We start from the raw sequence: 26,354 nt of genomic DNA, 5'->3' as shown, positions 1-26,354 counted from the left end.
GGCACGCTATTCTTGGAGATCCAGCCTCCAGGAGGGTGAGAAATAAATTCCTATTGTTTAAACCACCCAGTTTATGGTATTTTGTTATGGCAGCCCAAGCTGAAGAAGACAAAAACCCATAAAGGTAGTAAATATTTTAGTGTCACAATTATTTGTCATCAGTACATTCAATGTTTCAAAATGATAAGTAACTTAGTATTGATCTGAGAAAAGTTTGTGAAGAATATTAACAGAATTGTTCTCAATAGACTATTCAATTGGATGAGGTAAAATGATTGCAACAACTCTCTGCAGCTTAAGGGCACGACCATAAACTCAGCTTCACATAGAGGTCCCGGGCACTGCAGTTACACTTCCAGGTGATTAACTTGAAGTGTAGCAATGGATTATTACTTACATAATGTATACTTGCAAGACACTATTCTGTAATATTTGTTAAGAAAACACTGGTGAATGCCCACAACTTGCTAAGCAATGTACAAGATCTTGGGGATATGGCTCTTAGAGAAACTGTCCAGATCTGTTCATTGTTCAGTAGGACAAAGGGATTTGCACCCAGTTGAGGAGAGTGCGGTGACTGATGAAAAGGAATGACATCAGAGGATGTTTCAGAAGGATCATTCTGGTGGAAGGGAGGTAGATGAAATAGAGCTGGTAAAGCATAAAGTGCAAAGAACTTTTAAGGGGCAAGCAAAACCCAAGTGGCTGAAAGGGGTCAAAAGAAGGAAGTTGGAGAGGAGGATAGGACATATTTGAGAAATATTTGGGAGATGCAATTGATAAGCAGTAGAGCTTGAATGAGTCCAGTGAGTAGTGAAAGATAGGGGTTCCTGGAATAATTTCCCAGTCTTTCGGTTACAGCATTGTGTCAATGACCAAACCCTTCTCTGCTATAGGGAATACAGGTGCAGTCAGTTTCTGATGACAGTAGATCTCATAGTTTCTCTAGATCATATTACAGGGTTACAGTGTGATTACCCTCTCAAAAATCTGATTTAGAAGTAAAAATAATGCACTTGGTGTTTATGGATTTGATCTGATCCATATGAGGAAAGCATTACTCATTATTACAGAGGCAGATTAGGAGTGTGTTTATTATCGGATAAAGAATATTTTGTCATTGCCAATAGATTTTAAAACTAGGATAAGCTTAAGTGGAGAGTCACTGCTTTGACAGCAAGGAAAGCATCCCATAATTAAGGCAGGTTGATTCCTGTACGGATGGTGAAGAGGAACATACTCATCATGCATTTTCATTTTCTGCAGATAAATTTTATTTTCCTCTTGTAAGACAATCTTATATTGTCTGATAAAAGTCTGCAATTTCTCCTGTAGATCTTTGTTCTCTAAATGACCTTTGCGTAGTTTTTCAACCATCTAGAAAAAAGAAAAGGAATTGAAATAGGGGACTAGTTTCACAGTTCCTTTGAGTATTCAGGGTCAGGTGGGCAGCTATCTAGAGGACCAAGCATATTGTTTAGGACACAATGTCTATGGCATAAATGATGAGTAATTTAATTCTATATCAAATATGCAATTATACACTTTGGGGTCTCTTCTATAAATTAGGACGAAAGTGTAGAAAGATAGTAAACACTGATGTAAAACCACAGAGTAATAATTCATGCCAGGTCCGGGGTCTTGGACTATTCAGACGGTCATGAGGGCTGGAAACTGTGGAGCTATCACCCGAAGGCTGCCTAACAGTGCCCATAATAGAAAATAAAGCGAAAAATTCTGTGCCCAGAGGATAAAAGACAATTTTAAACACCAACCAACCAAGCAACCAGCCAACTCTGTCCAGATCCTGTGGTTCAGTATCCTCTCAACTAAAAGAATCAGTGTAGGTTGAGCCCAGAGGGAAGCCATTCCTAATGCTGAGAGCTCACAACCAAACGTGGAATGAATTTAACGGGTACAAATCATACTTCTGGGAGAGAACGGCCTGTGATGTCCCTGCCTCAGGGCCTGGGTGCAGGCTTCAGGGGGAGGACAGAGCTGTGCTTTGTAGCAGAGGGACTAGAATTTGAATATGGCGGGGGCGGGGGGAGGGCTGTGTATTCTAGAGCAAAAGGGTGAATGAGGGACTGCAAGAGACACAGTGGAGGTGGACAAGGTGGCTTCACACTCTGCAGTGGGACTCCTCCCCATGACCACTCAAGTTTCCAACACAGTTTGCAACAGATCATGAAATGCTTACTGTAATTAAATTTCTTTTGGAAACTGGTGAAAGAAAGGACTTTTATACTCTGGTTGATTTGGGAAAAAACAGAGAAAGAGAATGTAGGCAGAGGGCAACTGACACTACAAGTCTTGGACTGCTGTAATTAAATATGTATATACGGGGGGAGGGGAGATACCAAGGACATGTCATCTTCAATGCAAGGGGGAAGACGAATTTCAGTTACGTCTAGTGTGCATGTGTGTGCATGTGTGTGTGTGTGTGTGTGTGTGTAAATGGGGTCATATTATATATACTGTTTTATATTTGTTACTCAATAATATATTACGAAATATATTACTTGTTTAATCAAGGCCCTTCTACTAAACTTTAATTACATTTCCCCCTAATTGTTCAACCATCATAATAAATGCTTCAATGAATATCTTGTGGATAAATCTTAGTTTACATTGATTATTTACTTAAAATGTCATATTTCTTTTAACCTACGTTTTTAAATATCTAGAGAATTCTTCTGGGAGCTAAATCTGACTCAAATACAGAGGGTACCAAAAAAATGTATATTTTTAAGAAAGGAAAAAACTGTATTAAAACTATGCTGATGGTAACCACTTTGAGCACCTCTTGTAATAACAAGGTCAAAAGTGACTTGTATTCATCTTTTGTTATTGGTATATACTGAGTATTACAATTTTAATACAGTTTTTTCCTTACTTAAAAATGTATATACATTTTTTGGCACCCTCTGTATTTCACTAACATTATCAAGTACAATATGGTTTGCTACACAAGTACCACACAACAGCAAGAAGGTCCTAATCTTTCTAACTAATTCACATGAAAAATGTCCGTTAGTCATGGATATTCTTAATATAAAATATCTATACCCATATGAAAACTTACCAAAAAAATGATTCATCTTCACAAGGACAACCTTTGCTCTTTTATATATTTAAAGAACTTTGGGAGGGAATAAATCTTTAAATCAATTACTGTGAATGATCATGATTATTATTAGTTAATGAAAAATCTATTTTTGGAAAATTTCACATTTCTCACATATATTTAAAATACTAACAAAAAAATCTAATTACAATCTAAAAGTCATCATTTCTGTCTTCCTACCTCCTTTATCTTCTGCAATAATTCATCTTTTTTAGTATCAGATATACCATCCAGCTTTTCCTTGTTCTTCTTAAAAAACTTTCTATGAACAAAGGAAGCCAAACAGATTCATATTAAAACATGTTTTCCAGCAAAGCCACATATCCCTACATAACATATTTATATACTCATTGAAACAGACAAAAGATTTCACTCTTTTGAATTGATGAATTAATGCTTCATTATTTTATTCAATCATTTAAGTAGCAATTATTGAACACCTGTACTTTGCAGGTGTTATCAGTACTATATAGTACAGGCCAAGTCCCTACTCTCATAAAAACCACACTTTAGTGGAGTAGTCAGAATATAAGCAAGTTATCAAAAAAATAAATAAGTAGTATATTTCAGATTGTGTTAAGTGCTGCAAAGAACACAAAGCAGGGTAAAGGACAGAGAAATCCTGAGAGCGAGGATGCTACTTTAGACAGGTGGTTAAGGGAGACGTCTTGGAATGACTTGTGAAAGACTGAACGATGGGAAGGACCCAGATATGTGAAGATCTGAAGGAAGAGCTTTTCATGTAGAAGGAACAGCAGGTGAAAATATCCTGAGGCAGTAAAAGGCATGGCATATTTTACAGAGAGGAACATGAGAAGGCTGGTGAGGTGGACAAAGACTAGATTATATAAGGTCTTGAGGACAAAGTAGAAGCTTGGATTTTATTCTGATGGGAACCGGGGAAGGATTTTTAAAGCAGAGGAGGGACATGAACTGATTCACATCTTGTAAAGATAACTCTTGCTACATAGTGGAGAAAGACAACAGTACAGGAAGACAAACCATGTAGAAGTCTACGGCAGTGATCCAGAAGAGATAATAATGGCAGTGGTCAGAAAGACGCTGGATTCAAGATATATTTTGAGGAAGACAATGGGACATGCCTTTGGATTTGGCTGGAGTTTGAGCTGGTTTAGGGTTAGGTAGTGATGAAAACAGGAATGGTGGATGACTTCTATGTTCTTGGCTCTATTAACTAGGTAAATGGTGATAAGGAAGATTGAAGGAAGAGTTGTTTCAAGGAGGCAGGAAATTAAGAATTCTTTTTAGGAGACATTATATTTGAAATATCTCATAGACATTCTCCAAATGGAGAGGTCAAATAAGCTGTAGAATATGTGCATTTAGAGGTCAGGGCTGGAAATATAAATTTGGGAGTCACTGGGATACAGAAGGAGTGTAAAGCCATGAAACTGGATGAAATCGTAGATGGAGAGTCTGAACAGAGAATAGTGAAGAACTGAGAACTCCAACATTTTCGAGTTAGAAAGAAGAATTGGAACAAGTAAAGAGTCCTGAGAAGGAACGGTGTAGTGAGTGTAATAAGAGAACATGATGTTTGGGAAGCCAAGTGAAGAAAGTATTTCAAGAAGGTGGAAGTGATTATCTACGTCAAATTCTGTTAAGAATTCAAGAACTTTAACGAACAGACTCGATCACTAAAGTTTGGCAGGATGGACATCACTTGGTAACCTTGACAATTTTGAAACCTTTTCATCCCTTTAAAAAAAGCGTCTATAATTTTCATAGCCTCTTGCACTGTAAAGGCATCATATACCCTGGGTCACCAATTGCTGTCATTTATATACAACATTTAGCTTCCAATCCCCCACCTCCCGTGTGTTGAAAGCTGAATGGCAAAGAGAGATCATAGCAATTTAGAGAGGTAGGCACTGATTCACCTGTATTCTGTAAGCATATGATGCTGGGTATCAATAATAATAAAGAGCACGGACGAAACTATCGATACCTCCTGTGGAGCATTTGAGGTCTACATATAGAATTTTAACTCACAGGCGAGTGGTTTTTGTTTTTCCTCAATATTTTGACCTCAAAATAGGTAATAAGCTTGTATGTTAAAGATTTCGTTGGGTGAAAATGAAGGCTTATAGATTAGTAGGAAGATGAGTTGTGCAAATTATTTTAATTTCTTGTATAATTTACTCATAAAGAATCTTAAAAAACAACACTGTTTGATTCTTCAAATCCACCAAGCAAGAACTAGGCTTCCTCTCCCCACCTCCATCGAGAGAGAAAATGAACTAAGTAAGAAAATAAAAAGAACACAGAGAACTTTTTTTTGATTTGACAAGTACATAAAGAGGAAAAAGTAAAGTTTTATCAATAAAAAGGAGGACAATCTATTGCCTCAATCACTAAATTAATCAAAAGCACTTCTCAGTGAGATTCCACATGAACAAAAACCTTTGAAAAGCTGGGATTTGGGGGGAAAAAAAAGATGAACCACTAAAAATGGAAAATATACGAATCCCCATCTTCTTCTTTAACATATATTTAAAACAAGTTAGCTAACAAGAAGACTGTTTATAAATAAAAAGTCATCGGTGTAGCAAGGTTTTAAATCTTAACTCCTACAACTAATTTAAGAGCTAATCTATATCTTCCACTATGATATTTTGCCTAGTTTTTCTTTAAAACATGTATGCACTAAAACTATTGAATTGCTTGTAAAGGAAAATATTTTTTACTCTGAGTTCTAACTGTAGTAAGGCCTGAGTTTTCCTATTTTACATCTGGTACTAAGTGCACAGATTATTGCCTATGTTATGGACTGATGACGATGGGACTGTGTGATTGCTATTTCAGAAAACATAATTTTAATCACAATACATTCAAACCTCTTTATGTAGAAAGGAGGCATACATATTAAAACAAGATGCCACATGTGAAGTTACTTGTCTTTTACAGAATCTGATCAGTTCACAATTTGTCTTTTAAACTGTTAGGGAACCGTGGGTGTAGGCCCAGAAGCCACGTATTACAAGACCCCACCTTCCTATCCAGAGCTGAGCCCAGCAGCTTCTGATGGGAAATCTGAGAATTCTCCTGGGAGAATGTCTGTTGGTAAATCTCTACAGATACATGGACATGTAACAGGTCAACTTAGAGGGTTTGGAATGGCCATGCTTAGCCATGGGCTCACCAAGAAGAGAATGAAACACTTATGCAAAAAGTAACAGAGACTGGGCCTCATTATGGACCGGAAGATTTCCTTGTTACTGGTTCCAGCCCCACAGGTAAAAGATTTTGCCCTGAAGCTTCCCTATATTTTCTCTATAAGTTTTGCAAGTACCCCTGACTAAGAACGGCGTTAACAGCATGCGTAGGGGAGTTTGGGGTCTTGTGGCAGGGGCATATTCGTTTGCAGGAGGTCGGGAACTGAAGTGAGGATAATACATTCCAAAGAGTCCTTTCTTTTTCTAAGCTGACTGCATCATCCCCAATATTTTCTCTTGATCATTTGAAAAACTGGTTAATTTCAAAATGAAGCAATGCTTCTATAAGGCTGACAGTCACATACATTTTAGTAAACTAAAAGATTAAATTTTCATCTAGTAAAAATCCTTTTTAATGAAAGGAATGCAACATCTAGACATGCTTCAGTAAAAATAAAGTTATCACACTTACATTTTATCCTCCAGGATACTACAGGCCATCTTCAATTCTTCGACCTGCTGTTCCCAATGTTTTATTGATTCTTGTAGTTGTGCTACCTCTAAATTGTGATCACTAAGAACCTATTGAAAATTTAAAAAAACGATGGCATGCAATCATCACCAAAGGATTCATGACAGCACCTCAACTCACTAAATATTCATGTATCACCCACTCAGCTTTCACACTGGGAGTGACCTTGAGTTAAAATAAAAGCAATCATTACAATTGTTTCTTCAAAATACAAACTTGAACAGATATAATTCTGAAATCATCAGACACAAAACAAAATTTGGGAGGAAGAGCAACCAAATATAACAGAGAGCATGTGAACACTATAAAAACAACTTTCAAGACATGAATTCATTTTGACTATCATTTAAAAAACTAAGCAAATCTATATTTTCATAATTATCTTCAAAATATTATTCTGTGATACTAGAATGAGTATTATAAGAAGTCAAAACAAATTGGGCCTTTTATTTTAATTGATAGCTATGTCCATGCTGAAAAAGTTTTCTTTCTTAATATTTAATCAGAAGTTTGGAAATGAAATAATTGGATATTGTGGGAAAATGTTAGCATGATTTTTGAAAAAGGAGATACGGATGAAGAAAATTCACAGTGAAACATATTTTTACAATGAAGTTTTGGAATAAAGAAAAGGGCAGGCAAACTTATCAGAGTATTGGGGCTGCATTTTGGCTTGTGAGGGAGAATGGATCAAATGGATCAGAGAGTTGCCATGGACGATTATTTAATGTCATCTAACACTGCACATCAATGTGGGGGTCAAAGAAACACCTGTGGGGAGCATAGAGGTGCTCTCCACTGCGCCAGCTGAGACAGGTGAGTGAAACCATTTTTCTCTAAAGCACCCATGTGACTGAACTTCTGGGCCATAACTAGTTCCAGAGTAATAGGCGTTTGAAATCCTAGAAGTGCCACCAAAAATTAGCAGAATGTCTAAAGGCCTCTGACCAAGCATCAGGATTAGTGGTTAAATGCCGACGGCCATCAGGCCTGACATCAGTTACTTCTAGCCCTCGGTCCTGCCTGCCCTGGAGAAGCACATACCATTATTCTTTTATGCCAACATGACATTGGCTTAACCTGGCTGCAGAGTTTTCTAAACCAAAGGTACCATATGAAGATTAACCTGAAATTCCTTATTGTCTCAATCCATAGTCAAAATGTTGCTTTCTAATCTCAGGCGAGAACAACAATAAACTTTATCAAACACCAAGTACTCAGCTAAAAGACTTACAGGCATGACCTCATTTGATGACCACATGACCGCAAAAGCCCTTTGAAATAGGCAATAATATTACCCCACTTTATAGGTGAGAAAATTTCAGGCTGGTACAGCCAAGATTTGAACCCAGGTCTCTGTGACACTCCAGTTTGTGCTTCAAACACTATTCTCCACTGGTAAGGTGGGTGGGAGTGGGCAGGCTAGACTGGGGGAAGGGGAAAAGGACACCTTCAAGCCTTGTCTGATTTGGCCTTGGAGATCTTTGGAGTACAAGTTAAGGAACATGTACTTCATTTTCCCAAGCTAGGCTTGGTAGGGCACTTAACTTATGATTTATGAGGCCCAAACCGGAGATATGAACTTGGACATGCAGATAAAATCTGTTTTATACAACTCCTATAGTTTCCTTTGGGCTTAGCCTGACTCATGCTTCCTTACTGTGTTGATATTTAAAAAATAGATAATTATCTTTTTAAATGCACATATTTGGCGGAAATTTTTGATTTTACTAATGTTTTGTAATTGGATAGCATAACTGATACATTGTAACTAAAATGAAAGTTACATTTTAGTTACAATATAATGTAACTAACGTAACTAGTTACAGAACCATCCTATTAAAAGAACCACCCTATGAAAGTATAATGGTAGTGGTTACCAGACGGTAAGTGGGGAGAGAGGGTGGTAGAGGAGGGAAAAGGGGATCACATGTATAGTGATGGAAGGAGAACTGACTCTGGGTGGTGAACACACAACGCAATATATAGATTATGTGTTCTAGAAATGTGGACTTGAAACCTATATAATTTTACTAACCAATGTCACCTCATTAAAGTTAATTAAAAATTATTTTTAAGACATCAGAAAAAGTACAAAGGAATTAACTGAGCATTCTGATAAGAAGTGTGATGTTTCAGTATTACTGTTGTCCCATATAGTTTTACATATATTTCTCATTACATATAAAAGAAATACTATACAGATAAAAGAAATAAAGACTCATTATTTCAACTAATTGTGATAGAAGATTAATGGGCCTTTGTTTTAATTAACACAGAAGTGGTATTAACATTAACCTCTTCAATTATAGTCACCTCCATAAGCTTCGGTTTTCTTATCTTTAAAATAAGGATAATTCTCACAAAATATTTATCACAGTACTGGCTTTCACTCACTGTCATTAATTTTTTAAAGAAACAATTGCAAAGTTCTGAAGTATTTTTTAATTCAATTAGATTGTCCCTCTTCTATATTAATGTTCTTGTGCCCAATTTAAATGGAAAGCCCAAATTCTCTTTTATTACCACACATTCAGAATAAAAGAATATGCCCATGGTTATTCATTCTGTCATGAACAATAAGGTAATATCATAGAAATGCTATACATAATCTGTATGCATTTGGTTGGTTCTGCGTGCATTTTTAAAAAATCATTTTACAGTATTTTGACCCATCAAATGCAATTTGTACCTAAGGCACGCCAAACTTCCTTCTTCCCACCATATTCCTAAAGAAGAAAACATAATTGCACTATAACACCAAGTGGTATAAGTTGGAAAATGTTAACATGCCAAAAATATTCTTCCAGAATGGCATGAGGATAATTAAAATCAACTCCTTTTTTTTTAAAACACCTGCTACCAGTTATATTTAAGGTAGTGTATATTGAGGAGCCTGGGTCAGGCTTGAAAAACATAGTTTATTCTTTCTTACCACTGCGATGGTAGTAACTGTTTCTTCAATTTTTGCAGCTTTGCGATTTAATTTATCCAATTCTTTCTTCTTTTTGTGAGTGTCCTGTCTCTTAAAATCACAGAGTTTTTTATATTCACTAATCTGTAGTGACAGACATAATAAACCAACAAAAAAGCTTATGAGGACAACATAGTTTAGAAAATCTTTTCTTTTTTTATTTTGTCAACCTAATTCATATTCAATCTAAGTATATCGACAAATAAAAAATAAATCAGGTTCTGCCTGTTTTATAGCATCATAGAAAAAAACAGTGAACCACAGGACCAAATTATAATTACAAAATGTTGAAATAATAAATTCATAAGGACAATAAAACAATGATCATTAATGGCAAATTATAAAAGCAATAGTCATTGTAGCAATTTATGAGTAGAACTCCATACCAATAGTTATTATATTTACAGTGTGCTACACATATCAGGAGAGTCAAAAAAGAAAGAATGGAGAATTTTCTGGAAACCTAATTTCACATGATTTAATGGGAAATAAAACAGACTAAAGAGAGTAAACAAAATCACTAACAATATGGCAGCTTACAATCCTGGACTTCTTTTTACCAAGACCAAAGATATTCTGATCACTTGTCAGACCCCAGTGAAGTACGTCATCCACTTAGCAAATTAAACATATCAATGGGTTTGTCTGGCAAAATGAATTATTAAGAAAAGGTAACTAACAGAGCAGTAAGGCCGGAGAACGCATCTTCAACTCTTCATTAAAGAGTTATGAAAACATATGTTTGGGTGGCTTTCCATCAAAGCCACCTGCCAAAGTCACCCAAAGTGGCTACTCCGAATGAATGGGATCATTATCAATTATCTCTGCACCAGGTCACAGATGAAGGAAACTTTGTGATTCATAAATTTTGTTGAAAATTGGAATGTTGTATTCAGAATTCTTTGGCCTAAGCCTTTTCCCAAGGTCTTGCAACTATAGAAATATTAGCAAAAAGCACTTGGTTTTCTGTTAGGGGAGATCTTATGGGTTTGAAGATGCTCTGATACCTTTAATAGTTCTTCCTTTCTCATAGGAAGTAAAGGGAATTCACAGGCTGTTACCGCGGCCTGGCATGTGCCTTTAGAGAACACGGGTGCTTGATTTCACATCCACTTCAGTTAGTCTAGCCCCCCTGCACATGGCATTCCCTTGGGATCCATTATTGTTCCAGGAGTGGGTGTTGTGTTAACCTGGCCGGATCAGAGCCAGCAAGAAGACCCTTATGGTCCTTGGTTAGAAAAGGTTTTCTTCTTTTTACTTGAATAAGGAAGCATATAGTCCAGTTGTCACTGACAGCCACCTTGTGACCAGGAGGAAAACCAGCCTTAAGATGAAGGATGGAGGAGGGACAAGTCGCTGAATTAACTGGTCCTGGACGCTGCCCTACATCAGGAATTCCTACTGTGTGAGATAATAAATGCCCTTACTGTTTTAAGCAGTTTGAGTCAGCGCTTCTGCTATCTGCATCTGAAAGTATCCTAACTGGTGTCCTTTTCCAGGGAGATAGGCCAGGAATGGACAAACGACTACCTGTGGGCCAAATCCAGCCACCACCCATTTGTGTAAAGCTGTTCTCATTCACTCAGATATTGTTTATGGCTACTTCTATGCTAAAATGGTAGCTGTGTCAGAGACCGTATGGCCCACAAAGCCCAGAATATTTACTATCTGGCCCCTTACAGAAAAAGTTTGTGGACCCTGAGATAGACTGTTCACCTAAGGGAGAACCTGTCATGTTTGCAAATATCCTGTGTTAAGCCCCAGTGAGCTTCCTTTCTTTAGAAAATGTTATAAATTTTAACACTATATTAAAGAACAGGAAAGGGAAAAACACTTCCCGTCGAACTTGGAAAGAAGTTAGAAGCTCATTCATTCAATGAAGTAATACAGAGCACCTACCACGCGCGAGGCGCCCCAGGCGGTTCCAGGTGCTGGGCTGCAGCGGGAAGGAGACAGCCGGAATCCCCTCCCTGCGGAGCCTTCCCGCTGGAGGGTAGCGCGCAGGTCCCATGTCCTCAGTAACCAGGGGAAGTAAAGACAAAGCCAGGGCTCCCCACTCCCCGACCCTCCTCGGCTCTGCCCACACAGACACACCCCACTTTCGGCCCCTGTAACTTGAGTGAGCCGCTCCAGTTTGGGGTCTGCACTGATCAGAGAGAATGGAATCGTGCGTTCAGAAAAGGACTGGGAACAGCGCAGACTTGTCACGAGCGCATGAACACAGTGAATCAATCGCCTTTTAGTTCTTGTTCTGAAATTTCCATTTCCTTGTGATAACACTAAAACCCAGTGAGGTCTTGCCCAGTGATGGGAGTCCCTCGCTGTTTTTGAAACCTGGGTTTCAGTTGATTCCAGCACCGCAGCCCAGGCTGACAGCCGGCTTCAAGCCCTGCAAAGGTCTGGGGAGCTGGGCGTTTACAAATTCGGCTTAGCGGCTACAGACAGGCCCAAGGGACTCCTTGCCAGCTTCTTCACAAGGTGCCTGATCCAAGATGACTAGGGCTGAGCTATCTATATTCAAGAAAAACAACCCATGGTTTTAGTTGTAAAACTACTCCTAAAGATGTAGGTGCTTTGAAGGATAAAGAAGCTTAGGCCTGATTGGAATTTTTGAATAGCTCAAGTCTTATCGTGGAATCAGTCAGCATAAAAACCAAATGTTGGTCACTGCCAGATTGTATTCCTCTAAAGGTTTAATGAAGATTCAAGAAAAGTAATCCAATCAATGCTCTTCCCTTTCTATTTTTTTTAAAATAAGGCAGAATTGTGAGCTCGTGTCCAATTTCCTGCATTTATAACCTGCGGCTATGGCAACTCCCATCATGGAGAGGGCAGCATCAGAAGCTCAACAGCAATTCTCATCACGAGCTAGGTCCCCACTACAGAGGGAGAAAGAAGGCTGATGCTGGGAACCCCTAGGGTGGAAATAGTGCTGCCTCTCCTGGAGCAACCAAAAGCAGAACAAGGAAGAACCAACGGCAAACCATTCTGTTGGGGAATTTTAATTAATGGTCTAGCAGACAGCAAGAGGCAGTCGTTCTGCAACCCAGCCCCCTCACAAAATTGCTGGTCTTACAATACTCTTTTCTCTTAGGGCCCTTGGCTCTACCCAGATGCTCTGCAGGCCATTCCTCTCCAATTCTTTCAGCAGGAGCAGCGAGCTGGGGCAGGGCTGAATTCCCTGGTCCTATCCATAGAAACAGTGCCTCAGAACTGTCGAAGGCAACTCAGGTGACGTGGAGACAAATTCCTTGTCCCCATACAAGCAAGGGGCCACCCCACTGTTACAAATCCTGTCACTCATATTCTTTCTCATGAACTGAGATGCTGCTATATAATCAAAAGTCTTCTCTACTGGGCTCCAGGGTCCTTGAGTCTCTAACCCCATCCCCAGAGTTCACAGAAGAAACTATGGGAGCACTGACTAGCCTTGAGGACAAATAAATGATTTCCCATTTCCTACCCAAGCTTCTGTACAACTCTGTATTACAAAAAATAAATCATGCCACTTACTTCTTCACTCAACATTTTTTTTCTTTTCAAATATTCTGTCCTTTCTTTTTCTATTTGCTCCTGTAAATCTTGAATACATTTTTTTTGCAATTTTATTTCTTCTGTCTTCAAGTTTATTTCGGTGTATGTCTCATTGATGTAAACAGTGGCAGTGGCTTTTTTTTCCATTGTGAGGTTGAGTGACAGGACAAGCTTTTCATGCTGCTTCGCCAGCTCCTCTTGCTTTTTACTAAGAGGGGAAAAAAAAATCATTCACGGCCTGAAAAGTATCGCTTTTAGGAAAGGAATTTAAAGTTTGGTGAGATGAACCACCATAAAGAGGGAAATTATAAGGGATACTGATTTTAGAGTTGTATTTGTGATTGCCTAAACTTGGTTGAGATGAGGACAGAGCCAACTTTGTAACTTTACCACCGCAAAAATGCCACATGGTCCTGCTTCATCCCACCCATCCCCACCTATCAGGTAGTAACTATGGGATATTTTGGTTTAAAATACACAATGATTCAAAGACAGTTTTGAACAGGTAAATGAAATCCGGCCAGACAAATGGTTTGGCATGTAGCATTGCCACCTCTCTCTTACCACCCTGAGGTATGTAGGTAAGCCAAATAAAGACAAACATCCCACCACCCCTCCAGCCACCTTTTCATGCCATCTCCCAGCAGGGAGGGCCCAGGAGAAAGCTAGCCTTCCTTTGATGGACAGGAGTTAGGGGAGGAAAGGCCTGAGTCCATCTTCACTGTTCAGAGGATGCTCAAAACCTAATATGAACTTTCTTATCTTCTCCGAGCAGCCGCCAAATCTGAGTTCCGGAGGAGACACTAGCGCACATCAATTGGTCACATCTACTGCAGGAAACCTTAAGACTGCGAGAAACATCTCCCTGGGGGCTAACAAAAAAGATTCGGAGGAGGGACAATTTGTTTTCCTTTTTTAAAAGCTCCTGCAATGTAAAGACCTTTTTCTTTTTCTAGTCCCCGGGGCTAAAGACTTTAGTTCAGGGGGCCTGTGTCAAAGGTTCAGGAAAATGGAAACAGGCTGTTGGTAAGTTCCATTATACACCTTTCTTTGGAAAAGAAGTGCAAGAAGTGATTGTAGCTTGAGGATACTAGCTTATCAAGCAACACATCTTAGGTTTGTAGTTTGCCTTTCCATCCAGATTGCTCTAGATCAGGGATTCTCAAAGTGTGGTCAAGACCTACCGGCAGCATGAGCATCACCTGGGAACTTGTTAGAAATGCAAGTTCTAAGACCTACACAGTCAGAAATTCAGGGGGTGGGTATCCCCGGTACTGTGTATTTTCACAAGCACTCCGGGTAATTCTGATGCACAATGAAGTTGCAGAATCACTGGTCATAGGGGTGTGATGACGCTGGCCAAGTGACATAAGTATTCCAGCCTCGGTATACCTTCCTGGTTATTTGTTTAGAAATTGGCTGTCTAGTTTATGTAGCAGTCTCTGGAGACTGTGGCTCGCATGCATCATGTACAAATCTGCACTGTGAATCCCCAATGGGGGTGAAAGTATGCAATATTTCTCAAATGTATTGATGACGAACTTTCTTTTTCATGGAGCATCTCCCAGAACATGTATTCTGAGAGCGTCCCTGGGCCTTGAGGTCTCCACCTCACTCTTCAGGCTTTGGTGTCTTGTGCACCAAGCAATCCTCTGATTGTTTTAGCTTCCCAAGAAGATTTTTCTCTATGATGAGGGCTCTTTGAACATTTCTTACTCTGACAAACTGACATTCTGATATTTATACATTAATTAGCCTTGCAAATTTGCTCACAGTACTGAGTTGTTCTTCAGAGGTTTTGTTTTTGGTTTGTTTTTGTTTTTTTGTTTTTTTTTTTTTGCTTTTGCTTTCAGAATATATCTCTTCCTCCAAGAGCTGAGTAAGTCAGGACTTGTAATCCCCATTTAACAGATGGATAAAATGAGGCCCTGGAGATGAGGTGCTGGCAACACAGCTAGGAATAAAGGAAAGAAACTAACAGATGTCAGATCCTGAGCTACAGGCAGTTACATATATTGCCTCATTTAATTACAGATATGACTGAATATCTTTAAGGAACTAAACTAGCTATAATATGTCTGGTTTGATGCTACATTTACCCCTAGCAAGATTTCTTGCTTTGGTGGGTGAGGTTGTAAATTTAATTTTCCTAAAGTGGAAGTTAAAACCACTCTGTGCCTCTACCTGTGGAAGTGGTATGTAAGTCAGTGTGTGATTTACACACACTAGTTGCTGCTGGGAAACTGGATTGCCTCAGAAATTTTACAGGTCTCCTGGCTGCAGTGGTTGAAGATTTTCTGCTCTCCTCCTTAGCTCCCTGTAGCTATCACACACCCCTCAACAGCCCAGGCCATCTTCTACAAGGGATCTTCACCTGTAAATTGGCCCTGAACCAGTTCAGGCCAGAGGGCAAACTCTCTTGGACAATTTTCCCACTCCAGCCGACCTGCGACTCCCTCATGCACTGAATGAAAAAGAAGTACCTACCCCAGAGCTTTATTCATTTCTTTCAGATCAAGTATTCGCTTCTTCAGAAACTCTATTTCATTATTCATCCTTGTAATATTCATTCGTAATTGATTTATCTCTAAAATATTTAATCTGCGCGCATCTCCGACATATTCTTAAAAGTGGAAACATTACTAAATTATTTGAGAAAGCACAATTTTAATTTAATGACTTTTCAAATCATAAACAAATTGTATTTCTTTAAAACATTCTTTTAATGTTTATGTTCCTGCATCAGACACCTCTTAGTCACCCCTCTGGACTCTGTCGATCTTATCTATTATTTCCCTTATTTCAGCTGCTGCTATGGGAACCAGCTTTCTACGTGCTCTGAGAAACTTCCGACTGAAGCAGTCTGGCAGTACCTGATTCCTGCCTTTTCTGTCCACCTCTCGCCTCCTGCCTAAGACTTCCCTGTCGCCTCTACCATGGGACTTCTTTAGACACCCACAGCCATGCATGAGTAACCCAAAGTGCGGGACGTGGGCAAACACTGGGGCAGCGACAGACAGGAGCCAGCGCGCAGGGAGTCGTGACAAGAGGTAACTCTGTGTCTTGGGGGCATGTTCTCATACTTCATTAGTTGTGCTCTGGTGGCAGTCAACAGCATACTGCACCCCGTATTAGCTCATATTAGTCTCCTTATCCTCCCCTCCTCCTCCTTGGATTGTACTCCCTCATAAAATAACAGTGCCAAAGCCATTGCCTCTGGTTCTGCTTTCTGGGAAACCCAGTGTGGTAAAGAACTAATTATTTATCAATAAATAACAAATCAGTGTAATCACATAAGACTTCAGGAGAGTAGCTCAGTTTACGATAGGCAGATGGTAAAAATGCAAGAATTTTTGAACACCACTGTTTAGAAAAGTACTGGATGACCCATTTCTACACATCAACTTTCCTTGAAATGAACTGGTAGCTTCCCTGAGAGAGCTGGGTTATTTTTTTCTAGGCTACCAGTTAAATTGCTCACTGTAGCAGGGCTTCTCCAACTTTATGTCTCAAATATGGATACAAACCCCCTGGGGATCGTGCTGAAATATAGATTCTAATACAGTAGGTTTAGGATGAGCCTCGAGAGCCTGTATTTTGCAACAAGCTCTTGGACACTGTTGCTGCTACTGATACAAGAACCGTATTCTGAGTAGCAAAGCTTCACTCATAAGGCCAATTTAATAAATTGACTCGGTTAAGTATTCAGCATATATCAAGGAGCTTATGAGCTCATCTGGTAATGTTTTTCCTTCTAAAATATTCTTCCTGATTATAAAAGTAAACCAACCTACAACATAAAAAGCAACCAAAGAAAATAAAACAAAAACACTCCTAATTCTGCCTTTCACACAGATCTCTTATTTTTTTCTCTGCGCGTATGGTTTGCTGTATTTTCCCTGCCAAACTACACTAACACCACGCACATTGTTTTATAAGCGACTGTATCACTCAGGGTCTAATTAGGTCATAGAAATCATATAGTAATTGGTAGGGAAATTTTAGCATAAAGAATCATCAACTATAACAGAGGATTAGAGCAACAAGGGAATGAATAGTAAGAAAGTAAAGAGAACGCTGAAGAATGTGGAAATAGCAGGTGGAAGAAGCAGCCACTGCCCTCGGGCCGGGAGTGCCCTTGAGGCAGCAGCACCTCCAGGCCTGAGATCTAGACCTCATGGGAGAAGGCTGAGGCTCACTGGACGGCAAAGAAGGTCATGAAGTGCTGGGCTGGCAAACTTGTTAGAACTCTGGCTTCTGGGGGGTGGGGAAACCTGGCCAAGAGAAGTGCCATACTTTAGCACTCACTGTCACACCACCCAAGGGTGCTGGAGAAGCTGTTCATGGGGAAGACGCCACGCTGGTAGCAATCTACCATGAAGTTGCCCAAGGGGTCCTGGAGGAAGCTGTTGGGTCCTTCGGATTGCCACATGCTGCAAGGCCCTGGCATAGAGAAGCTGCATGCACTGCAGGAGTCTGCCAAGCTGAGTACCCTGGAACCAGGAGGAGACCCCTTCTTCTTCCAATATCCCTCCAGTGCCCTCTACTGACAGAGCTTACCATTGTGTCTGCTGGTAAAGGGGAAATTTACAGGGTCCAGCTCCCTGATGACAGAGAAGACAATGAAGGTAGGTTTGGAGCTGTCAGGCAACAAGTGGATAACGGAAATGTGTACTTAAAAAGTGTTTTTAACAATCCTATTTATAGGCCACTATGTTATGGTGGGCTCGCTGGGAAAGCGATTCTAATATCTGTGTGTAGAAAATGTATTGTGTACTGAACATCGAGAAAATAAGGGAAGCAGGGTTGGGCAGAAGGAAAGGTCAGATGGTAATGAGCGTTAGAGCTGTGATGACACTTTGCAGTTGTTCTACAGCAAGTCAAGAGAGGCAGGCCCTGTACCTTCACAGTGACCCCTCAACAGCACCTGGACAGGGAACATAACCTGGAGTGAGGCCTTTCTCTTTTGTCAAGGGCAATTCCTGGGGGAGAACTGAGCTGTGAGCCTCAGCGGACACTCCTGCCAGCTGGGGAAATGAAGCTGACCCCTTCCCTAACACCAAATACAAAATTTAACTCAAAATGGATCAGACCTAAATGTAGGAACTAAAACTATAAAACTCTTAGAAGAAACTATAGGCGGGGAAGCATCGTGACATTGGATTTGGTGATGATTTCTTGACTATGACAGCAAAGGCACAGGCAACAACTGAAAAAAGTAAACTGGACTACATCAAAATTTAAAAATTTTGTGCATCTAAAGTCACTATCAACAGAGTGAAAAGGCAATCCATGGAATGGGACAAAATATTTGCAAATTATATATCTAATAAGCGGTTAACATACATAACCTATAAAGAATTCCTACAACCCAGTAACAAGAAAACAAACAACCAGATTAAAAGATGGGCAAAGGACCTGAACAGACATTTCTCCAAAAAAGATATACCAATGTCCAACAAGCACATGAAAAGATGCTCAACATTACTAATCATTAGGGAATGCAAATCAAAACCACAATCAGATACCACTGTACACTCTATTATTTGAAAAACAAAAGTAGAAAATAACAAGTGTTGACAATAGTGCAGAGAAATTGGAACTCTTGTGCATTGTAGGAGTTATGTAAAAAGGTACAACTGCTGTGGAAAACAGTATGGCAGACTCTCAAAAAAATTAAATATAAAATTACCACATTCCCATACAATCCAGCAATTCCCTTCTGCATATATACCCAAAAGAATTGGAAGCAGCAATTCAAATAAATATCTGTACACCCATATTTATAATAGCATTATTCACAATAGCTGAAAGGAAACAACCCAAGGGTCCATCAGGGAATGAATGGATAAATAAAACATGGTATATACATACAATGGAATATCGGTCAGTCTTAAAAAGGAGGAAATTCTGGCACATGCTGCAATGTGGGTGAAACCTAAAGACACTATGTCAAGTGAAATAAGCCAGTCACAAAGGACATATCGTGTATGATTCCATTTATATAAGGAGCCTATCATAGCCAAACCCATAGAGACAGGAAGTAGAATGGTAGTTTAGGCCAGTCAAGCTGCCTAATTTAATTGCATAAATATCAATTTTGAATGGGCTGATCTACACATCTTTATTTAGAAACTAACTTATATAAATTTAAATTAGTACATATATATGTCCTATTTCCACTTAAAATGCCAGGAAAAATTATTATGGATCTCACTGTGTGTCATGTACTCTTTCTAGCTATATTTTGACATGTAATAACTAAATTAATCTTATTTAATCATACTTTAAACTCATCTTCTTACAAGTACTTGGTTCTAATTTCTTATAAGACAAAAATTTCTACAGTTATTAATCTCAACATACCTTCTAATTCTATGCTAATGTCACTGGGAAGAGTTTCTAATAGAAAATACAGTCTGCTGAATTTCATGCTTTCAATTTCTAGAAGATCGATTGTGGCTTTTCTCATTTCTTCCTAAAAATTTAAATTACATATTTTAAAAAGTTAAGACACTATAATAATAATATTTACCTCCTAAACAATGCCCTATAAATGCCTTCAAAGATCAAAATTTGATTTTCATTGAACACTCTCTGCTATTTTTATTTGGAATAGAAAGTGGGAAAAGTAACTACAGTTTTTAAGGTGTCATTGTTAGTTTATCTTTTATTTTCTGCTGATTTTCTTCTACTCAGAAATCATTTTTCCCTATGTATGTGTTTCTTGTTTGCAGTTTCAATCAGTTTAAAAGGAACAACTAAAAAGGGTAACATTGAGAAAACAAGTGACTTAAGTAAAAAATAGAAAATGTTAATAAAAATATGCATAGGTATAAAGAGAACAAAGGTTATTTTACACATACCTACAAATCCAAACAAAGAGTGAGGTGGAGCTTTATAATTATAATAATAATTGCTAATTTATCATTGTTTGGTGGGCCTATTTGAAAAAAGAAAAACATTCAAAAATCTGTTAGTGGAAAAAAATAGATAAATCATCTTTTAAATAAATGGTCATAATGGCTATAGTTGCTTTATGACATGATAAATTACCATTATATTTTATGAATACTGAAAAGCAGATTACATAGTAGTATGATCACTCTTTTATAAAAATTAAAATTCACTATCATTTATATTCTGAAAGTAGGAAGGGCATGTATCAAAGAATTATTGTGATTATTTAAGGGTGATGGATCATCGTGGCTTTTACTTGCTTCCTTTTGCTTGTTTATCTTTTCTAAGTTTTCCAGAGTAAACATGTAGGGCTTTTATAATAGTGAAAATTTGCTGCTTTAAAAAAATGGATGGATTTATCTCTAAGAGATTTCACAGCTCAGATATTAAATGAAGACATGCTAGATACTTTAGTAAGCCACAATAAATAGTTTGACCCCTTCAATTTCTGGAGAAAAATATAACTAAAAACAGAGGAAAGTTTTCACAAGACCACAGCACACTACAATATGCACAAACTATTTCCATATATGTATTCAATTAAGTGTGATCATAAAGTATAATTCTGTAGTATACATACGTAAAAATATAATTTTAAAGTAATGAGATTAACTTTTATCAGCAGTCTGTAGGCAAAACTCATTTACCTTACAGCCATATTTCCATATTTTTAGATATTTGATATGTAGTAGATTCTTATTCAATATCTTCAAATGAAGAGACTTCACTATTCTGACCCTACTAGGCAAGCATTGCAAATATCATCCAGGACCGAACAGAAAAAGGTCTGTGACATTTCAAAAGGAAATTCTTTAAATATTTCTTTCTGGGGCCAAGTAGTTATTTAGTATAACCAAAAGAATTTCTGTTTGTTTTCACTGAACAGCATGGTCTACTTCAGTGAAATAGGTGCCCCCAAATCCTTCACTAGTTAGTAATGCTTATAGACAACTGGGTTAATTGGCACCACGTATGCAATTTATTTCAGAGGTTGTTTGTTTTAAGCAATGCTTACATATTGACGTCCCAAGCATTTGCCCATTTGGTCCACCTTTTAACTGAGCTGTGTTATCACCAGTATTGTTTCTCCTTAGCTGGCTTGCCCTCATCTATTGCACAGGTCTTAATTCAGTGTTCTGCATGGATTTTCGGGCCACAATCCACAGCTGAGCAACCCTGGTGCAAATGCTTAGTAAACTGAAGGAACATTTCATTTTTACTCAGGGTAAATATTTTCCCTATTCCTCTATTGAAATACCTTGAGCAGAGCTGGTGCTAAATTAAACTTTGATGAAGAAATAAGAGGAAGATTGAAAAAATAGCCCTTATAGATAATACAATACCAATTTCTTGACAGCTATAGCAATGTCCTTAAGAAAGGTCCTAGCTTCTTCGTTGCATTTAAAATAGTCACTTTGCAGTGATCGTTCTAAAAAAAAAAAAAAAAATTATAAAATTAAGATCTTTTACTTATCTGTCCAAATCCTATTGAACCCTTTAAGATCTAGCTCAAATGTTTACTCAGCTGGAAATTACATCTTCTATCTCTGATTTTCTATAGCACTTTATATGAATCCCTTTTGTACTTGTTATTTTCCATTTTATAGTATTCTAATTTAGGTATATATTTTATGCTCCTTGAGGACAAACTCCTCTTGAGTCTATCTTTGCATCTCTATGGTAGAAAAGGGGATGTGTATAGGATAGGACAAAAAAAATAAAACAAATATTTGTGGAAGGGATAAATATAACAAGCCTATAACATAGGTTTGTTTAAGAATATTTTCATATATATTTGTATACATATATCCTAAATATAGTATTTTACTCTAAACCACACATTTAATTAACTATATAAAATCTATTATGTCATTTTTACTTCTGTGCTAAAATTGTAATCATGTGATGAGATTAAATATTTGTAGAACTGATAGGTGTGAGGGAGACAGAATTTCTAACCCTTTTTGTTCACTGACATAGACGTCTCCTTTTCTGTCACACACTGTAAATGGAAAGCACATCAGAAGAGCTGGAGAACTGTTGGCAAAGGTAATGAAGACAGACACATACAGAATGGGAAGGAGGAAGGAAAAAGAAAGGATAAAAGGAAGAGCAGCAAGAACAGAGGAAGCTCTGCTTACTTTGGTTCTGTCACCTCTGCATTATGCAGACTCTAAGTAGATTCCGGGCCTGCAGCCTCATGCGTGGGAATAGTCTGATGTGCCTAATGTTTTACAGGTATTACCTAATTGATTCTTATAACCTTATCATTCCTATTTCACAGGTGAGAAATTTAAGACTCTCAAGTCATGTCACATGTTCAAGGTCACAGAGCCCATCACTGATAGAGTCTGGATTCAAATGTAAGTGGTGTGACTCCAAGGTCCTCAATGGTCATATTCACCTTTCAGAAGAGTAAATACCGTGTTTCCCCGAAAATGAGACCTAGTCAGACCATCAGCAATAATTAACATAAGAGCCAGTCATATTATATTATGTTATGTTACGTTATATTATATAAGACCCCGTCTTACATTAAAATAAGACCCGGTATATTATATTATATTTGAATTATATTACATTACATTGTATTATATAAGACCCGGTCTTAATTAAAATAAGACCGGGTCTTATATTAATTTTCGCTCCAAAGATGCATTAGAGCTGATGGTCTGGCTAGGTCTTATTTTCAGGAAACACGGTAACAATGTCTGCCCTCAGTTCCAGGGAACTTGGATTCCCTTAACGAACTAAGCTCTCAAACCAAATGAAAATTAGTTACCGAGATTGCAAGCGTGTGTTAGGGAGGGACAGGCATTGCCTCTTTCCTTTCTCCCATGGAATGAATGAGCACAAGCTTGTTCCCATTTGTAAACGGGCTGGAATGCTACAGATTTTATCATTCACATTCAAGACAAGAAGATTGTCTTGATTCTTCAAGAAGATTGTAATGAAGATTGTTCCTATGAAAAACTTTCTGAGGGTCCAGAAATTATTAGCAGGAAAAGCATTTGTACCTAAGTATTAGGGTTGAATGGACATGCTAATCTAGATGACCTTGGACACACGTGAATCATTAGGTCTCTTCAGTGGTAAACATTTTTAATGAAAATATTCATCCAAACTTGTAAGTATTATAAAGTTAAGTAAGTTCATCTAAGAAGGAAAAAAGAAACTATCCCAAACTAAGAGTAACATTATGATAAACAGCAAAACCATTATTTTGAAACAATATGATTAGAGTAAAGCAAGGAGATGCTTTGTTGTTTGGCCTAAATGGTTTATGAACTGAATACTGAAATGCCCTTTCTCGGACTATGTCTTGCCTTTAAGCTCATGTGATTTGATTACAAGTTCAGCTTTCTAACTGAGGAAGTATTTTAACCTGGCCCCATCTAAGGTTATTAACCGTTTGCATCTCCTAAACATCTTTCTCTAACTAATTTTCCTGACCTAATACAACAAGAGATTCTTAACACACTCCCTTCCTTGTTTGCCTGTTAAATTCTCCAGTCTGCCATGGCATAATGTTGGCGGAAATTAACTTGCAAAGAAAAGGCAAGAAGGGACAAACTGAAATTGAATGTATAATCAAAATGCAGGTGGGCAATCCTCTCACAGGTAAATGGCAGTGGCCTGGGAGTCCAGGTTTTGTCAGGGATTTGTCATTAGCTACATACCAGTGTGAGCTGGGCCGAGTCGCTCCAGTGGCACCACAGCATGAGAGCTGGGCCCTGGATTCTACGCCGTAGCCTCTCTCTCCCCCTAGAAGCCACAGAAAGCTCTGCCCTAGTCAGGAATGCCACTGAGGGTTCCCGCTGAGCGCCACCTAGTCGCCAACTCTGAGGCGACATCCCCCGCCTCCGCTCCAGTACCCACCCCCGCGCTTGCAGGCCTCTCACCCACAACAAAGAGCTGCTCCAGCGCGGCGGCCGCGACCGAAGAGCCCAGAGTGGAGGGGAAGGTGCATAACTCCAGCGAGGGGCCGGTAGAGACCGCGGCCGACTGCAGCGTCTTCTCGCTGAACCCCAGTTCTGGAGACCAGGAGCTCAGGGCCATCTTGCTGCTCCGGCGCAGCGCCTGCTAGGCCAGAGGAAAGGACCGCCGTTGCCACCGGCAACGAGCATTTCAAGGCGGGGCGCCAGCTCGTGGCGCTCACGTGGAGTGGGTACTTCCTCGGTCTCTAACTTTATCCACAATAATTAAGCGATGCTGGAAGTTCGAGTCCCTCTTTAGCTGTCCTTTCCGCCTTCCATTTTCATTTCTTTAGTTTTGGTCTGTACTTTTCTTGTGAACCATTGGAATCATAGTAATGATCACCTTTGAACATTTCTCTGTGTCAGGTACTACAGAGGAGCTTAATGGCTTTGTGAGGCAGGTTCTTTTTATTACCTCCACTTTTACGGGCATTTGCTAGTGGTTTTAGGTTGGCCTAGGTAGTTACACACCTGGAAGGCGTTTTGTGGTTTCACAAAGTGTACATTTTTGTAACGGCTTCCATGACTTATTTAATCTTTATCATAACTCTTCAGGGCAATTATTATGATTATCCCATTTTTCAGAAAATTGTACTGAGATGAGAGATTCAGTGACCTTGGGGGATAACCTGTGTCCCAGCCCTTAGAATTGGACAATGTCAGAGCAGTCCTTCCACCTCCAGGACTGGGGCACCGTCAGCTCTGCTGGAGCTGCCTGTGGCTGTGCAACCAGGGCAGGCATTTGGGGTTGGGGTGCGGAGTGCTCTGGCTGGATGGGATGTCACCAGAGCCGTGAAGGTGTGGCTGTAGAGCATGGGGCGCATGGAGAGGAAAAGCAGGAGCCCAGCCAGAAATTTGGGTTGTGATTTCACTGTAAGGGGCCTTGAATTTCGAGCTCAGGAGTTTGGATTTTATTGCTGCAGGCAATGATGCTGCGAATATAATGATGGAGAACAGATTACGCTGCTCCCTGCTGGCAGCTGCTGGGTAATTCCGTTTACTTCTGCCTCAGGTAATGCTTTATGGTACAGTAGAATATCCTCATCAATGGCAAGCATTACGTGTGTTTTTTTCAAGGAAGTATTTGCAGAATAATCAGAAATTAAATTGGACCTGAGACAACTAATGCTGTATGTAGCAAGAGGGTCTCTGATGATGATGACGTCATTGATGTTTCGGGTGGCATCCTCATTTAGGAAGGTAGCCGTGGTGAGTGTGTTTTTTTCCCCCTCTTTAAGTGTATTTGTTTATAAATTATATGCAAGTACTAAAAATGTATATATTATAAAACATACATAGAAAACTAAAAGTTTAAAAGGATGAGATTAAGATATTGATAGTAGAGATGTTCATGTTTTCCCCGTGGAGATTGTTAATGCTCACTGAGCATTTTTATAGACATTTCAAACACTCATGATCTTAAAGTAGCAGCATTCTTACTTTCCTTATTTTTTCTTATTTTAATTAATTTAATTCTTATTTTTACAAAGTTTTAGTTATGATTCATCTGAAGATGATTTATTAAAGATCACTGGAGTAGGTAAGCTCTCCATTTGACTAAAAAATCTTTGTCTACTCTCTTTTTTGGGGGGCAGGAGGATACTGACCAGTCTCTTATATATGGATGCAGTTGTGAATTTCCAGAGCTCATTTGCAAAATAAAAATACAAGAAAGTCATTGCCACTTTCAATCCCATTCCCTCCCTCTCAAAGACCTTCCTCAATTAACTCCTCCCTCACTTGTGTCTTCCACAGATCCCTCAGAACTCATGCCCAGTTTTCTCCTTATTCCATGTCTTCCCTAAATGCTTCTACCACTCTACCTTTCTGCTTCCCCTTATTACCAAATTTCTTAAAACTGTGGTCTATATCTTGGCCATAATGCATCGTTCACGCTGAATTCTAAATTGCCTCCTCCTCATCTTTGAATGGCCTTTTTCTCAAGCCCCATTCCTCCCATTCCCGTTTTCCTGCAGAATTTGACACCATTACCCAGTTCCCCCAACCCTTCATTAGAAATTCACCTCCCAATTGTTTCCTGGGATTCCTTCTTCACTTCCCTCACTGGCTCCCC

At 38.9% G+C, this 26,354-nt stretch overlaps 1 protein-coding gene across 1 annotated transcript in view; it reads right to left on the bottom strand.

The window, feature by feature from the left end:
- CCDC175 (coiled-coil domain containing 175) overlaps positions 1–24,453 on the bottom strand; it is a 47,922-nt gene extending 23,469 nt beyond the window's left edge. The window contains exons 1-9 of the mRNA XM_019725827.2: positions 24,206–24,453; positions 21,647–21,732; positions 19,710–19,821; positions 15,831–15,966; positions 13,323–13,551; positions 9,771–9,893; positions 6,776–6,885; positions 3,308–3,389; positions 1,241–1,377 (exon numbers count right to left, since the gene is read on the bottom strand). Coding sequence (XP_019581386.2) covers positions 1,241–1,377; positions 3,308–3,389; positions 6,776–6,885; positions 9,771–9,893; positions 13,323–13,551; positions 15,831–15,966; positions 19,710–19,821; positions 21,647–21,732; positions 24,206–24,362 — 1,172 coding nt within the window. The 5' untranslated portion in view covers positions 24,363–24,453. The remainder of the gene's footprint in view (positions 1–1,240; positions 1,378–3,307; positions 3,390–6,775; positions 6,886–9,770; positions 9,894–13,322; positions 13,552–15,830; positions 15,967–19,709; positions 19,822–21,646; positions 21,733–24,205) is intronic.
- Between the last annotated feature and the right edge of the window lie 1,901 nt (positions 24,454–26,354).

The sequence above is a fragment of the Rhinolophus sinicus genome, linkage group LG03, assembly GCF_036562045.2.
Source record: "Rhinolophus sinicus isolate RSC01 linkage group LG03, ASM3656204v1, whole genome shotgun sequence".
Lineage (NCBI taxonomy): Eukaryota > Metazoa > Chordata > Mammalia > Chiroptera > Rhinolophidae > Rhinolophus > Rhinolophus sinicus.
The sequence above is the reverse complement of the archived record's forward strand: the minus strand, read 5'-3'. Positions and strand labels throughout refer to the sequence as shown.